The sequence below is a fragment of the Tigriopus californicus genome, chromosome 10 (assembly GCF_007210705.1).
Source record: "Tigriopus californicus strain San Diego chromosome 10, Tcal_SD_v2.1, whole genome shotgun sequence".
Taxonomy (NCBI): domain Eukaryota; kingdom Metazoa; phylum Arthropoda; class Copepoda; order Harpacticoida; family Harpacticidae; genus Tigriopus; species Tigriopus californicus.
In genome coordinates this window covers 16,137,714-16,154,875 of record NC_081449.1, presented here as the reverse complement: position 1 = coordinate 16,154,875, position 17,162 = coordinate 16,137,714, and the positions used below count along the sequence as shown (strand labels likewise).

General features: G+C 41.3%; 2 protein-coding genes across 3 annotated transcripts; one reads left to right on the top strand and one right to left on the bottom strand.

The window, feature by feature from the left end:
- The first annotated feature begins 9,618 nt into the window (after positions 1–9,618).
- LOC131888167 (heme-binding protein 2-like) lies at positions 9,619–10,795 on the top strand. The gene is made up of 3 exons (XM_059236954.1): positions 9,619–9,791; positions 9,866–10,179; positions 10,427–10,795. The coding sequence occupies exons 1-3, from the start codon at positions 9,692–9,694 to the stop codon at positions 10,613–10,615; spliced, it is 603 nt and encodes a 200-aa protein (XP_059092937.1). The 5' UTR covers positions 9,619–9,691; the 3' UTR covers positions 10,616–10,795.
- Positions 10,796–13,481: 2,686 nt separating this feature from the next.
- Positions 13,482–14,812, bottom strand: LOC131888168 (heme-binding protein 2-like). 2 transcript variants are annotated; one of them, XM_059236956.1, is made up of 3 exons: positions 14,257–14,812; positions 13,863–14,176; positions 13,482–13,804 (listed from the first exon to the last, which is right to left on the bottom strand). In XM_059236956.1, the coding sequence occupies exons 1-3, from the start codon at positions 14,351–14,353 to the stop codon at positions 13,730–13,732; spliced, it is 486 nt and encodes a 161-aa protein (XP_059092939.1). In that variant the 5' UTR covers positions 14,354–14,812; the 3' UTR covers positions 13,482–13,729. The 2 variants fall into 2 exon arrangements, with proteins under 2 accessions (XP_059092939.1, XP_059092938.1); XM_059236955.1 differs by having other exon boundaries at positions 13,482–13,776; positions 14,257–14,478.
- Positions 14,813–17,162: the final 2,350 nt, after the last annotated feature.

The following is a 17,162-nucleotide window of genomic DNA, read 5'->3' as shown; positions in this document are numbered from 1 at the left end:
TGGTATGGACAATTTAATGGGATCCGTCCTTGAGCACAGGGTTTGCGCCACATCTCACAAGAGTGTTCCTGTTTTGAAGTGGGCCCTTATTGGCGCTATTCCAGAGAAATTGGTGCGGTCAGGTTGTGATCACTTTCCCAAGCGTCTGCGCCTTGTCAGACGCTTGGTAAAAATGGTAAAAACGGAGGTCATTGTGAAAATACTTGAAGCACAATGTAACGGGACATATTTCCCCAATTACTGTGCAAAGTTTCAACTAGATGAATTGCGAAATTTTGGAATTACAAGTGTTTTTATCTGTTCCTATTCATAGTAGTTATGATGTAGACATGCACTACAGGTATTGGTAGAGCGCCCGCTTTCCAATTTGCGAATTCTGGTTCGAACCCAGGCTAGCCGAGTCTAAGCTTCTTAGCATTATCCAATCACAGCGTAAGTTGCTGCCTTTACAGCTGAAGTGGGCGAACCTGCGATCATTCCCGAGGGTGAGGTAATAATTAAATGTTGCACGTTTGGCTGTGACAACGGAGTGGGAATATCCCTTAATTGGGACACCCATCATTTAGATGGCAGGCCAAGTGAGAAAGAGAGCTGTTCATCCAAGGTGTTCATCTGACTCCGAACAAACAAACAAACAAACGGGTGTGGGAGCAAAATTTTCCGCGCTCGGAAAACCATTACAAGAATGGCTGTATCTCACCTGTCACCAACATGATATCAAAAAAATATTATAATTTGATAACTTCATACCACAGCAACATATGGCCTCCTTCAGCTTTAATAATAGCCTCTATACGACGTCTGAAAAAAGCACAAGAATTTAGAATTTGCTCCTTTGGGATTTGGGTCCATTGCTGGGAGATGGACTCGTTCAGGGAGGTGATATTTGGGTAGGAGGTCGTCCAAACCTGAAACTCCAAGACGCTCCACCAGAAATAATCCAACGGATTGGCATCTGGACTTGGTGGAGGCCAAAGGGATTTGTCCCAAAACATGGAGAAATTGGCCTTGCAAAAGTCTTGGATTCTGGTGGCTGTACGAGCCGGAGCTTCATCTTGGGTAAATACAAAGTTAACCTTTGGATAATTCTCCTTCAACCATGGCAAAACTTTGTATCTAAGGAGCTTGCAGTAGTAACATCTACATTTACTATCTCATTTGGTCCAAAAAAGGTGGTTCATGGATTTGCCACATCAGATGCCAGCAGGCCAAAAACCATGACCTGAGCTGGATGTTTGACTTAAGAAAGGACTTGACTCTTTTGCATCTTTGCAGCCTCTCTGCCTCAATATTGCTGTCAACAAACGCCTAGGGGTTCTTGGTATCTTACCATACCTGGTAAGACCAAGACTATCATGGATGGCTAATCTGATGGTGATCTCATCAACTTCAAATTCAAAGACCTCAGCTAATCTTCTCATAGATATTGTTGGATCTTCTTCAATTTTAGACCTCAGGGCATTCAGAAATGTATCATTTCTCTTCAAATTGGACCCACCACTACCAGGCTTCCTCGACAAGTCGTCCTTTTTGACCTCTTTGGCATGTCGCACGTTCCTCACTGTCCCCTCTGTGACCCCAACAATAGGCTATATAGCTAACATTGAATGTAAACGGATATTTCAGCTTGCGTAACTTTCAATTACTTTTTTATCAAAATCTTTTACTAAAATGGAAAATTTGAACTTCAAACGGCGGAAAAAATTGTTCCAGTACCCTATAATTCACGAAATCTGATGAAACATTCACTCTTATAATTAGGACCCACTTTAAGCTTGGTAAAGGTGATCAGAGATCACGGTAGCAGCCAGGTCGATCTTGGTGCGCTCCATGTTTTCCTCATTGATGCAGTCAAATATTCGGTATGAGTTTCAGGGTACGTTTCGCCGATAGAAACATTCATGTGGCAATTGGATTGTGATTAATCATTGGGCCGGATGATACCGCAATTCATTGGAATCCTTAAACTCTTTTAAACAAAGAGGGACTTGACCCACTCTACGATAGTTTAACTATTAGCTCTCTTTTTAGTTTCGTTCAATCTCATTTAGTTGTGATTTTTCATGTCAACTGAGCGAGGACCATGGTGGTTGTCAATTGAATGGACAGGTTTACTGATTGAAAGACTTTTTATTTTGCTATAAGTGTTATGAAGATTTCTCCTCACCGTTTGTTCGTTGTTTTGGGACCTTTGACAAGTATATTTCGGATTTTAGGTAGCATCCAGCCATGGAGGTGGAGGTATATCAAATTGTCGCAGTATACCCCGGTAGGCTGTGATCTCATTAGAAAACGGGGGATAAAACGATGAGTTAGGCCTTACCTTGGAATGGTTTTCACCCTCCATCCTGTTTAAGAGGTTACTGGTGATCATTTCCAGTCAATATAGTCCAATTTTCACGTAAATTCTTGTTTATAATTCAAGATGATTGACATTGGAATTCCCGGATTGTGTAGTAGTTGGACCATTTTTCGCTATGAAGTAAATAAAACACATCTGATTCACTTTCAAGGAGTGCTTGGATGTTTCTGGCAACCACTCACATCAAAAATATTTTAGAACTTTACACGAATTCTTGTCACTTGTAATTTTTATTCGAACAAGTCAAACTTCATGGTTCGTCCATCTTGTATCACCCGTTTACCTCAACTTCACTTGAACAGCTGGAAAACTTGAACAATAGGAAAAAATCCTGGTAGACAGGAATTCCTCCAGCTACAGCTTAAAACTAGCCATATTCCTCCCTATAATTTCCAATGCCTATGGCGAGGGAATTTGCTTGGCTTGGAGAGCGTGACCATTATTTTTTTCAATTTCTGGTCGGGAGGTTGAGTTCAATGGTTTCTAAAATTTCCGTTATACTTTTGGGGTACATTTGGCGGCGTCAAATATGTCCAGTGTAACGTCGTCCATGATCCAGCACACACACTACTTCATCGCTCTTCCCACATCGGGTCACCCATGCGTACTATTGAAAAGGACAGGAAAACCCCGTTTCATCCCACATGCCCAAGAGGCCGGAAAATGGTATTAGGCTGAGCGAGCAATCAAAACTCGTATAATCAAAAATCGTAGAAATGTAATAAGATGGGAAATAGCGTCGGAACATTCTCCCCCCATGCTCGCTTAACCTAAATTAAAACATATTTTAAATCATATTGATGGAACGGAGACCTTTCCCAACTGGCAAATTTTAGTAATAGAACGATTCAAACGTTCACTAAGTCTGTGCTATTTCTAATTTTCATATATGTGCATTAATGAATATGTAAAAATAATGAACGATTTCTTTAGGAAGAAGTTGTGGCTATGATATGTAGAGTTTCGTGTGAGTACGGATTGCATATGTGAGTACACTTTAAGTAATTAATGCGCAAAATCTTTTGATATTGTTCCATACTATTTTTTGATCTGCCGGCATGCTTCTTTCAATTATTTCTTTCGCTCCGTTCAGCATTGGATACGACATTGCTAACTTTTGATACTACTTGTTTACCAATTGCATACATTGTGTTGTAGCGCAACAGATCGACACGCTTTCGTCAACAATTAAACAAAACGTTCACGTAATAAGTGGATTTTGTAATTCCATTCAATTTATATAATTAAGGTTGAGGTTGGGTCAACCTATACTAATAGTTTGCACATGTAAAGTACGGTATAGTAGTTAGTCATAGCCTTGGCAGCGTAAAAAGATAACATTATTGTCAAATTGCGTCACAGAATGCCAAAAACATCAGTAAATAGTAGCACTGGGGCGAGTCCGAACTCGAGCCCGAGTGAACTTGTTATGTTCGATGCCTTGCACTTAATATGAACACAGTGCTTTAACGATCAATACTTTATTTTCCGGAATCCATTTTTTTGCAAAGCCATGCCCAAATCTTAAAACCTAACAGCTATTTCGTTCTTGATGGTCCGGGCCTTGTTCCCCAACCGATCGAACACCGCCATCCAGCATTTAGCCACTCTAAATCGCACTTTTAAAATCAACGAAATCGGCATTCGGAGTCTGTTTGTATTCTAGTGTCTCTCTCTGGGGGCTGGCACAGGTAAATAGAGTAATTGTAGAGATTAAGTATTCTTTTGTGAGCAAGCCAATTAATTCATGTTGAAGAAACGAGACGAATGCCAAAATGTGAAAATGCAACACAAACATTGCCTGCTGTTTTGTATCATGGGAGAGGAAACCTTGAGACTCATGTTTAGAGACTCAAAATATAAAAAAGTAAAGTAATATTTTATGAAAAGTTATCAACTAGCGCAGTTTTTGGAATTTTTCTAGAAAGCTCAGATGACGAGCATAAAAGTTTTCTGCTCTATAAATGTTAAGAAAGGAGACTCCAACATTAACAGTTTCAGTTGTAAATAAACCTTATGTGGACATTTTATTATCAAAGATGTTATCCAATCTAATCTTCCAAAAAAGATAGCACAAAGATCAAGGTTCTTGAGGAACTAGCTTTGGATAAGCAGGTCTCGTTCATTTCCATGACAGAAACCTGGCTTCGACCAGGAGTCTTAGATGAAGAGCTGGCCATGGTTAGTTTCAATTTAGTAAGATGTGATAGAGTACGCCCTGACAATCCCATTTTTCCGCATGGGGGCGTATGTCTATATGTTAGAAATGACCTGCACACTAGTCATGTAAAAATGTCTAATGGAGAAGTAGAGGTCTTAGTTTGTCATCTTCAAGGTCTTGATCTGTCCATTGCGACAATATATAGGCCCCCCTCTTGTTCAGTAAGCTCGTTCTTGTCAGCTCTCAAATTCATAGGAAATGAGTTGGACAAGTCAGTTTGCTCAAAGGTTTTCTTTGTAGGGGACTTCAATTTTCCGGCTAGCCTTGTAGAGTGGGAGGCTAGTCCAGATGGGTATATTCCCGCATCGAAATCGACGTCTCAGTCGTTAGAAAAACTGGAGGAATTTGCGATCTTGCGCAATCTCTCTCAGCATGTTGGTGTAGCCACCAGAGCGAATAGCGTTCTTGACTTGTTTTTTTCCAATGACCCTGATCTGATCCAGTATGTCCATGTGACACCTAGTAATCTGTCAGATCATCATGTTCTCGAGATAGGGTCGACCATTACTCAAAAGCCGGCGTGCTCTAGAGTAAGACCGGCCAAAAAGGTCGGTCTGGCTAAGTTCAAGTTCAAAGATGAACATTGGCCGTTGATTATAGAAAGGTTAGGGGAGCTTGATCTCATTTCAATGCTGAAAAATGAATCGTCCATAGATGTAGCCGTAGACAAAATGATTCTAGTTTTTGAGGACGTCTGTTCCACTCTAGCAATCTCTGAATGTGTTCCACAGGGCGGGACACATTCTAAAATTCCGAAGTATAGGAAGAATTTGTTCAAAAAGAGTTGCAAACTAGCAAAAAGGCTCCAGAGCAATTTGAATCCAGTAGTTGTGGCTAGCCTTCAAAGAAAGTTGGATTTAATCCAAGGTAGAATTAAGGCCTCCATTGAGACAGATCAGTTGAACAAGGAAAGTAGAGTTGTTCAAGAGGTGAGGTCGAATCCGAAGGCGTTTTTCTCTTATGCAAACTCTAAGAGAAAGATCAAACACCCTGTAGGGCCTTTTGAGGTCGATGGGGAAGCCATAGACAATGTAGGGGCTATGGCCAACATACTTGGAGATCAGTTCTCTAGTGTGTTTTCAACTCCACTGAGTTTAGGAGCAACAGTCCATTGCTCTATTGATGAGTTTGTTGGGACTGGCAAGGCTTGTCAAGCTGAGCATTTAGATGATCTTGTAGTCACAGATCAGGATGCTTTAGAGGCCATCAGGAACTTGAGACTCTCGAGCTCCCCTGGCCCTGATGGAGTGACATCTCAGTTTCTGATGAGATGCTCACAGGTTCTTGCTCTTGTTTTCTCGTTCTTGATGCGTTGCATCTTGGATCAGGGCAAGTTTCCATTTTCACTAAAGTTAGCTCATGTTGTTCCAATTTTAAAAGGGGGAGATAAGTCGCTCCCCAGTAACTACAGGCCGATTTCTCTCACTTCGAATATTGCGAAGGTGTTTGAGAAGATCATGAAGTTCAAACTGGTTGAATTTCTTGATATTCATGAAGTCCTTCCTCCTAGCTAGCATGGGTTCCGAGCACATTTTAGCACGGTTACCCAACTGATTGAACATATAGAGCAGGTTATTGAGGGACTGGAGAGCCATGAATCAGTCGATGGAGTTTATCTCGACTTCGCCAAGGCCTTTGACAAGGTAGATCATGGCCTTTTAGTTAACAGGCTCCATGAGATTGGGATCCAAGGCAAGGTTCTCAATTGGCTAAGAAGTTTCATTTGTGGTAGGAAACAATTAGTTAAGGTTGAGGGATCGCTTAGTGACATACATGATGTCAAGTCGGGTGTCCCTCAAGGCTCCATTTTGGGTCCCCTCCTTTTCATTATCGTCATTGCTCCGCTTCAGAAGCTTGGTAGTAGCAATGTCAGTATCTCTTCCTATGCAGATGATACAAAATTGGTAGTTGGTAGGAATGGTCAGGATTCTGGTTGTCTGGCAGAGGTCCTAGACCAAATTTATTCCTGGGTTGCTGCGAGTAACATGGCCTTGAATGGAATGAAATTCCGCTCAATGACCTTTGGGTCGACGCCATTAGACACTCCACTATTAGATGATGAAGGTAAGGACATTGAGCAGGTCTCATCCATGAAGGATTTAGGTGTAGTCCTCCAAGATAATGGAAAGTTCGATGAGCATATCCAGTTGAAAGTTGGTAAGGCTTTTCAAACATGTGGTTGGATATATCGCACGTTTAAGTCCAGAGATAGTGTCACGATGCTAACTCTGTACAAGTCGATTGTTCAGCCGCATCTTGAATATGCCTCTCCCATTTGGGCTCCAATTAGTTCAGCAGGTTTGCAAAAGCTCGAGCAGGTCCAAAGATGTTTTACTAGGAACATTGAAGATATGAGAGAGCTCTCGTATTGGGAGAGGTTAGAAAGGTTGGGATTGTACAGTACTCAGAGAAGGTACGAAAGGTATCTGATATTGTACGTTTTCAAAAGCATTCATGAGCTTTGTCCCAACCCAGGATTTAGGGTCAATTGTAGTGACCGTAGAGGCTTAACGTGCGTTTTGAGAGCACCTTCAAGCCCTCGAGAATCCAGGCTAGTTAAAACAATGAAGTCCAACTCTCTTCTTTCTCGGGCTCCTTCATTGTTCAATTTGCTGCCCTCAAATATTCGTAGGGTTTATGTAGGGGTTGATCCAGTAGCAAGATTTAAGTCAGACTTGGACAAGTTTTTGACTAAAATTCCGGATCAACCTTATATTCAAGGATTAGCCAGATCAGCCAACTCCAATTCGTTGGTCGATCAAATAATATATATAAATAAAAGTCAAGTATAATAAATAATCTTCTCGTCTTCAACTGCTTGGATTTCAATCCCGGTAGCGGTAAGGAAGTCCGCACCAAAAAAAAAATGCATTTGTTGCATTTTGATACATGACAAGATACTTAAGAAAATTATTGGCCTTGGAAATTCAGCCCTGTCTGCAATGCTCCATTTCATGTTTGAGTTTTTCAGGCCTGAGGCCTGTTTTTAAAGCTTTTTCGGAGATACCGACGATATTGATCAACTTTACTGACTAGTTGAGGTGCTGGATATTTTAGAGGGAGTTCATTGGTAAATCTATTGTCCACCTGAAAATGCCACTCGGCAGCTATCTTTCAGTTGAAAATTGATTGACTAAAGAAGAGCTTGTCAAAAAAACTGACAGAAATCGACAAGCTTGCACTTTTGTTTGTTTGAACAGTTGTTGTAAACATTGACAAGCTTAGTACACAGAATGTTGTCACTAAACCAATGTTTGAGACCTTGAACATGAACAACTGCATGAACGTTTTCAACACCGTTAGAATATAACAATTAGTGAATTGCGTCCTTCGTTAATAACTCAAACATCCTCCACAGAATGAATCTAGATAATCCTTATGTCTTCTTCCATTGCCGTCACCGAAATCAGGATGATGATGAGTGATGACTAAACTTACTGTAGTCGTGTTCAGGAATGGGCAAAAGAGTCACCTTTGTTGTTAGGGCTCCGCTCTGCTTTTAAACCTGTTCGGGGCTACTCCGCTGCCCAGGCTACAACCAGTGAATCGCTTCGCATTCCTGGCCGATTTTTTAACATCAGCCCAACTGCTCCTGGTTCGAGATCATTTGTTCGAAAACTACAATTTACATTACGGAATTTCCCTTTTGCCAATCGAAAACGCCATGGTTCGGCTTCACCATACTCCTCCTCAGCGCTTTCTAGGGCACCATTCGTTTTCGTGCGCTCAAATATGGTTTCCCCTCATCTCATTCCTCCGGATACCTGCCCCCTATAAGATAAGTGAGCGTCTTCCTGATTATTTCCCGTTAGACTTGGACGAGAAGTTCGATTCTGTTTCAACTGATCGTTTAAAACCAAACTTTAGTTTAAATGATATCATCCCAGGAGTTATTGATCCTTCAGTGTCTCAAAGAGGGCGATTGATGTATTCATAGGACGAATTTTAAAACCCCTATCAATCCGTTGTATTGTTTTTCCAAAGAGAAATGAATACATTTCCGAGGATGGTCACTCTATTCGGTGAACTCGTCGTGTTAATTCGCCTTGTCTAGAGCTACTATAATAGAAGTGTACCCGCGCATGAGATTTTTGGTCCCAAAACGTCGTTTCCATTGTACTGTAGTTCTTCAGTTCACCCCCAAGACGGCTTTTCTGTGTTATGTATTTATTTCATTATTGTTGAACGTAGCAAGAAAATGAATCGGGTGCAAGATTTATTTAATTCTACAGTCTCTACGACCGTAAAAAAAATAATTTAGCTGATTCGGAAGGTTGAGATTCACAATTGATGCAACCTTAGCCCTGGATTGGCAAGTGTGATGCATACATTTTGTTAAACTACCATTTGCCAAGCTTCAACTTAAGGTAGAAGTTCGTATTCATTTTCTTTTTTTTTTGAATGTCAAGTTCAATGGAATTGAAAGTGGAGTAAAAATTGAAAGTGGTGTTGAAGGCAACAAAATCTATTAACTGTTAGGCCACAAATAGTACGATCTTGTACCGCTTGTCAAGGTACCACGAAGTCCCCCAGCCCAATTAATGAACTACTTTACTAGATCAGTATCACATCTTTTTATAGGGAATGACTTGTCGACGCACAATTAGGACTTGGCTCGTGTTACATCACATGTCACTTGGGGAAATGCTTCGGCCTTGTTCGTAATGCCACTTAAATTGCACACCAATATTGCGTTTTCATCTCATAACTTTTCATTTTAGACATTTTACCCCGCGCACTCTGCCTATGCCGGCCAGGTGGAGTTCTCGATACTAATCCACATAAGTCTGTCGCTCGTTCCATAACATCTTTATCTGACGTTGGGACATTGACAATGAAGCCTAATATATTCCCCAACAAAATAGATAGAATAAAACTTACATTCGCCTAACACTAAAGTGCACCGCCAAACTGAAGCGAATACTTGATATCAAGATTGTAGTCAAGTATTTTCTAATCCGGATCAATTGAATAATATTGTTATCATTACGACCTAACTTGATTGAGTAATTAATAGATGTTATCAAGAACGCATAAAGATAGCCACACGATCTTTACTCGGCGCAATTTGACTCAAATCGCACAAAGAGCAAAGGCGATAGAAAAAGATGCTACAGTTTCAACACCTCTTGACCGTATTTCTTCTGGTCACACCAATTTTGACCCAAGACCCAGATCTGGAGCAAGCACCCTACAATGTGGTTGAAGGTGAGCTAGCCTCCAGACTAATATCATGATGGACTAAATTCAGGTTAGTTTCAATCCTCAAAAACCCACAATAGCCAAAAGCACTTACGAGGTAAGAGACTATCCGGCCCGGAAATGGGTGTCCACTTACAATTACGCCATGAATATCCACGATGGAGAGGAATCTTCGGTGAGCTTTCACCGTCTCTTTGACTACATCGACGGGAACAACATGGAGGAGACGAAGATTGACATGACCTCACCCGTGACGATCTTCATCAAACCTGGAGCGGGCCCCAATTGTGAGAGTGAATTCACCATGAGCTTCTACATTCCCGAGATCTACCAAGAAGCCCCCATTTCACCCAAGTCAGATGATGTCTACATTGAAGAGAGGGACGAGTTCAGAGTAAGTCTCTTTTTTTGATTGCTTATCCTGACCCATGCAGTTTTATAACCTTTTTAGTTATACCCCGTTAAACAATGACTGGCGTTTTTAACCACTGTCAATACCTAACAAGGCATTCAAGTCAATTTAGCGATAACAGAATGCTCCCGGATTAGAAGGGCTTGTTTAGGAAATTCATAATTTACAGCCATTCCATTCGATTACAAAAGAAGGCCCCAAACTATTCACCTTGGCCTTTTTCATTTAGATTGTCGCTTCCCAGTTTAGTGGATTTGCCACTTCTGAAGATTACATCAAGGCCGCCGCAACCTTGTACGAACAAGCCACTGCCGATGGATATAATTTGATGGCCGATACTTATTACACTGCCGGATATGATGGCCCGTATACCATTGTCAACCGCAGGAACGAGGTCTGGTTCAAAGTGCGAGCCTAACCATATGCTCTAACCTGTCTGATACACTTGTCTTCATGGCACAGATGTTTTCTAAACATGAGCACAGAATAAGTCATCCAATCCAAGTTGCCCTCAAATGACTCCAGATTTTGCCATATGATAATGACAGCCAACGAGGAAAATAAATCTTTAAATGCCTCTCTGAGAGGATACAAAGGACATTTGACTCGTGTGGTGAATAATGTTAAACGATTGTGCGAGTTCAAAACCTCTTCCTTGGTAGCAGCAGAGTTGGAAAGTATTTCCGGTAATTTCAAGGATGCTTTGGTGTTGAAGACTCTCTTAAGGCTGTAGGAACTGACACCTGCAGAGTTTGATGCATATGAAGGTGGAATTACAAGAGCATAAAACAGAATTAAGATGATATGCATATTGGCATACAGGTAAAATTACAGATGGCATCGACTAAAATCAGTTCACTTTTCGGGACCAAATCAAGACCAGGACCCAAGCCATTGGATACGGGCGGTGATGGAAATCTAGGTGGTGGCAGAGGAGATGATAGGCCACATTCATTATTAAGAAGATTGGCAGTCTCGTGGCCAGAGACACAGGTGCACAACCGTCAATATTTCAAAGGAATATTGGTCCAAGGGCGATGACATCTTCTTGACCGGGAAGACTAGGTTTTGTCCGGACATTGCCTCTGAAACAGTCAGGATCCCAGCACTAGGTCCGCAGTTAGTAATGAGGGGCACAGTTTCGCACACGATTGGCATTCATGCATTATTAACATATCAAGGCACCACCGAGGCATGGCCCGGGAGATTTGAATTTCAAGGAGGTCATTGGTGGCTTTGAGGTTGAATTGAGCAGAGTCGGGTCGCCATAGGTGAAAGCAGTAGAAGATGAGCGCGATGAAGTGTCCAGAACAGTTGGTCGGTTTTTAAGTGATGGCGGAAATGTAGTTGGGCGGTTGCAACCATCATGCAATACTTGAGATTTTTGGTGGAATTTGTTGTAACGGCATTGACTTGAAGGGCGCTCTCGAACCCCATCGAGACCTGGCTTTCATGGTTGAAATTAGTGGGCGGAAATATGGGAAAAACCTGCCCAACGTGTCCGGCTGGTCTTGATGCTAGGGCCTCAATTCTCAAAGCTGCAGAGGATCGATCATGGCCGTGTGTGCCAGCCGAGGGCTGAATGGCCGCAACTAATAACCAGTCAAGAATGCCTATAGGTCAATGAATCCGTGGTCGCTGATGATCTGATCCGCCTCCTCTCAAAAATTTTGGGATGAGCTCAATGGATTCATCCATCCATCCATCTTCGGATTGAATCGCTCAAGTCACGACTCAGGGCACGAATGTAAAAGAAGTGCCGGCCTGAGCCCAGGTTCACTGGGGTCGACGCTTCAACTGTTTGGACAGGAGGAGATGGATCCGGATTCCAGACAGGCGGGTTGATCAATCATCGATGCTCTAGACTAGATGGGAGTGTAACTACACTCGTTGAGTGAGTATTGGATGACATCGTATAACTTTGTTCATTGATTGACAATTCCAGGCCCCTTCATACTCTAACTTGGGGTGGATGTTTATCAGTGGCACAATGAACCCCAACCCATCCATCTTCCTTCACATTCACCTTCATTGATGGAGTGAGTTAAGTTCAATAATGGCTGAAAATGGCCACCTTCATTCGAATGGCTGGTGAGGATGCTGTCGTCCATGAAACATTCGTTATTTGGCAAACTTGTTCAAATCGAGAAATGTTTGGGAAATGGCCAATAATGTTTGTGAAATGGCGAATTATTTGCCGAATTATTTGCCGTGTAGACGCACCATAAGTCAAGAAAATCAATGGGAACTTACACTGCTTAAAGGGGTTGAATTCATGTACAAGCTAAAAACTTGAAGCAAAAGTTCTAAAGATTAATTGATTAGCAAAGATAACTCAAACGGTTGGTTTCATACTTCTCTTCAGGTTTGATGGTTTCTTTTGTACTAAATTACTATGATAGCCAATTGTTACAGAGCTTGTTTTTTGACATATCCGTTGATGCTAGCAACTCTGTGTTTTGAATTCAAGATGTTGTAAAACGTAATCATAGTTCAATATTTGCACATTTTCCTTGGTTTTCATTGCCTCTTTTAAAAAAAGTACTCATGATTGACGACAATGTTTCAAAAAATATGCACAGCTTTCAAAGCTTTCAAATATGAATAGATTCATTTTGAAATAGTCACATATTTTTCCTCACTTTAAAATGAGAAAAGCATTTGATCTCGTTAGAAAAATACTGTGAACATTTTTCCACTTGAAATTTACAATAGGAATAAGGAGGATAGGAGTGTGGATTATTTTCGGTCTAGGTAAAGGATTGTATGCAAAGCAAAAAAAGCGCAGAATGAGAAAATCATCGCAATAGAGAACCTTCACAAGAGGCAGGCCGTATTATGCCAAAAATTACAAAGAAAGGTACGAAATGTATCCTTCCATTTTAGTGAAGGCCCAATAAGAAAGAAAAATGCACATCTCATAATGAGCAGTCGATTCTTGCTCAGCTATTAATCCAATCTAGGAATGCAATAACTCCACCAGAGACTACTTTGTTGGATGCACGTGTTGAACGTTCAAATATAAATAATTGCGGTACGGGAATGTTTGTCTGTTGTTGAGATCGGGCACTTTACTGCATGGACCTTATGACTTGGCTAGCGTCTGTTGGGCAGTTTGAATTAAGCAATGGTTTATGTGGCAGTACGTAAAATGAAGTGGATCGATTTGCTAAAAAATGGGTCCATGCTAACGGTATTGCCATTGTCGACGTCAATAGCAAACTAAATTACTTTCATTATGTGTACAAGCTGTATCATATATAAAAGAGCTAATAAGAAAAGCATAATTTTGACCATTTATTTGATCTTTCTCTTTTCAGCTTCTATAATACATTCAGTCAACGAAATTGTCCGAGAGTTCTGACAAATAAGGCGATAGAAAATGTTCTAAACGGCTCGCACCACGAACCAGGCCTCATTCCGTCGATTGAAGATGGTGTATGGACTGTCGTAGCCGGCATTGTAGTAAGTCTCCGTGATGAGGTCAAATCCATCAGCTGTGGCAGACTCGTAGAGATCTTGAGCGGCCATTTCAAAGTCCTCTGAGGAAGCGAATCCCCCGAACTCGGTGGCTACAACCTACGACATCACAGTTCAAGAACACGCGCTAAATATTTACCTCTCCCTCCATTTGTACTGGGTGCCAATATCTTTCTACCACTTACCCGAAATCCAGCGCGGTCCTCAATGTACACATTCTCGGCCTGAGGTTGGATGGGATCGTCTTGATGGACAGCAGGGATATAGAAGCTCATGGTGAACTCCTGCTCTGCTTCTGGGTCATCGCTGCGTTGGATGAAGAAGGTGACCGGGGACGTCATGTCGATTTTGGTGTTGTTCACGTTATTGCCGGAAATGTATTGGAATAATCGGTCAAAACTCACGGAATGCTCTATGCCTCCGTGAATATCTTTGGCTGCGTTGTCGGTGGACACCCATTTTCGGGCTGGATAATCCCGGACCTCGTAACTGGCCTTCGCTGAAACGCCGGAAGAGAATGTTATTTGTCGTATTCGTGGATGGAGTTTCGAACGAATTGGCGCCATAACGAGTTCTTACTTTCGACAACTTCGTACGGGGCCACCTCAATATCGTCATTTTGGCCAAGGACTGGACTGATGATCAAAATGGAAGCGAGGAAGATATGAGCAAACATCGTGAGACCTTTTGAGTTGGACGTTGTAAAGATAAACGTGTATGTAGGAGACTCGCAATTGTCTTTTATAGGCAAACAGCTTATTGCCCACAATGTTTTCAAACGTTTGTGTTTATATCACTCGCGAGCAATATGTGCAATTGTTCTTGTAATTATGCAAGGAGGTCAATTGCATCGTGTTGTGACGTACAATGTCATTTATCGGTAAATGGGTCACAATGAAACTCAGTCCGCCCTTTAAGTTTCAGCATAGAAACATTAACAAAAAGCTGTAAGATGTAACGGGCCTGGGGAAAATAAAGTATCTACAACACACTAATTACTATTTCTTTAAATGGACAGTACTTCATTACTTTTAACAAAATAAAGTTTGTTGTTTGAAATCCGGAAAGAAAGTTGGTGGGGTTATCACAAAAAGAACTGCAGTCGCTTTTCAGTTTCGAGCGATTTCATTCATCCTTACGTTTGCCAGTCATCAGTGAGACATAAAATATGCTGCCAAGATCGGTGTAAGCATGTTAAGGATATCACGTGAAAAAGGTCTGTTAAACCTTTGAGGAACGCTCCCAAGTTGATTCACCCCCCCTCATGTGACCTTTAATTTCATTGAAATTGACCTAATCAAAATATCAAAAAATCGGCTATTGAATTTTCGGTTTTTTTTTTTTGGAATTGTAGATTCAAGCGCTTGATTGAAAGAGAAGAACATGGAAGAAATGCGTTAAAGATAAAAAAAAACAATCCAAATGTGTTTTGCTCCTTCGCAAATTTCAAAAGATGTTTCTACACCTGCAGCCGGAATTTGAATCTGATTTAACGAATTGTCTACCATTCTCAAAGAAGAGTTTACCAATGAGTCCAGAAACCCATTTGATGAAAACCCATCTGGTTTGAGGAATCTTAGAACGACCAATTCAAATTCTGTTCATTGAATCAATTTCAAAACTTCTCATGCTTGAAAATTGCCCGCACTAGTTTGTTATTCAAAGACAGAGCGAGACAAAACAAATGCGACTGGTTTCAAAGGCGCAAAGTAACTAAATGGATCTGCTATGGATGACTAGAATAAGACTATAACATCTCTCTTGCCGGGGGAGGAGTGGGGACCATTATGAGGCACTAAAAAAATTCATCAATGACCAGAGCGTTTAGTGACAAGAAACATTTATGACCCATCCTAGCGTAATATTGCTCCTACCAAGAGCCAGCATTTGTTTGACCTGACAGTGGCCAAGATCAGATGGACCAAGACGGGCATTGCATTGACCAGGGGCGTGGTTTGGGTAGATCAAGGGCGGTGGGCATCAAACTGGCCAGTCGCAGCCATTGAATTGATCAGCAATGGACATCGGATTGACCAGTGGCGTGTTCTGAGTGGGTGGGCGGTGGACGTGCAGGGCATCTCAAGTTGACTGTGCCATGTTTTATTCTTGGATGATGACTGATGACCAGAAGTTTGTTGGTCATAGGTGGAGGTTTACATGTGGAGAACAAATAACTATGGAGAGTAGTGAGTGAAGGGGTAGAGGAAGTAAATGGAAATGCCATGCATGACTAGAATTCAAATACAGCATGGGCCTCTTGTCTTTGCAAAATAAGTTTTTGTTTTTTAATGGACTTTGCTTACCGCCGCAGGGAATGTGTAATACCCAGTACTATTTAAGTGAAAGGTTGTAGCTCGTCTTTTCTACCTTTTAATCGTCAGTATATGATATTTAGACGAATTTGAGTTGGCAGACCGGGCTAGTCCTTGTATGTAGGGTTGATCTGGAATGCTACTCAAAAATCTGTCCAAGTCTAACTTGAAAGATGCTACCGGATCAACAAATACAATAATATTCCCTACGAATATCAGAGGGAAGCAAATTAAAGAGATCTTGTAACAAGTTTCTTGTTTGGTTTCTTTGAGCTTCAGTGAGCATAAATACATTCAAGGTGCAAGTGTGGGATAAACACTTCGCACAGAGTACGTACATAGAGTATTTGTTTCCCTATCTACCAGCTCCTCTTTGGACTCTTCTAGGCTTCACTACTTTGGTTTGTTACTTACGAATCCCCTTAATGAATGGTTTGCTCATGCCCGAAAGATCTTGGATAGCCACATTCATTGTTGTGATGGAATGTAGAAAGACATTCGTAAAATTGGCCAACAAAAATGCACATTACACCTCTCGCAATGGATCCGATCCAGTGTGTGCTCTGAGCTCAGAGCTATGAAAATCAGGGCCTATCTTGCAGCCCAGTTCTCACAAGTCAAGATCCTCTTGCAACATCCCTTTGACGGTTCCATCAAGCGCCTAAAATTCACTCCTTGACATATCCACACTGACTCACTTGGCTTCCTCAACAAACGACTCCATAGCATCACTCAACCTCTCAATAGTTTAGTTGATTTGATGGTGGTCTGGTTCACCTGGGTCTTTCGTGGTATAAACGCATCTGAAAAAACCTGTATAAACTGGGCCAAAACATAGAGATTCAACCCCATGGCCAGTTTGATACAAGGTGAATGTAAAAAGGTCGTGCGCTCGTGTTGAAAACATCAAGGTAGAGCGCGTGTGTCATTGAAAAATGGTGGAAGACAACAGGCGTAGTGGTCAAAAGCCCTGTAAAGTTTCCAAAGAAATACTCAGACGTTTTGACATGCTTCTTCATCGGAAAATCATAATGAATCTCTTTGGTTTTATTGCTTTATGGAATTCAAGCCCCCATTAAAAACTCACATGCCAAAAAAATTATAAAAGCTGAAAGTTTCAAAAATCAAATAATGAAAATAGGGATCACATTTTGATAGCACTTAGTTTGAAAT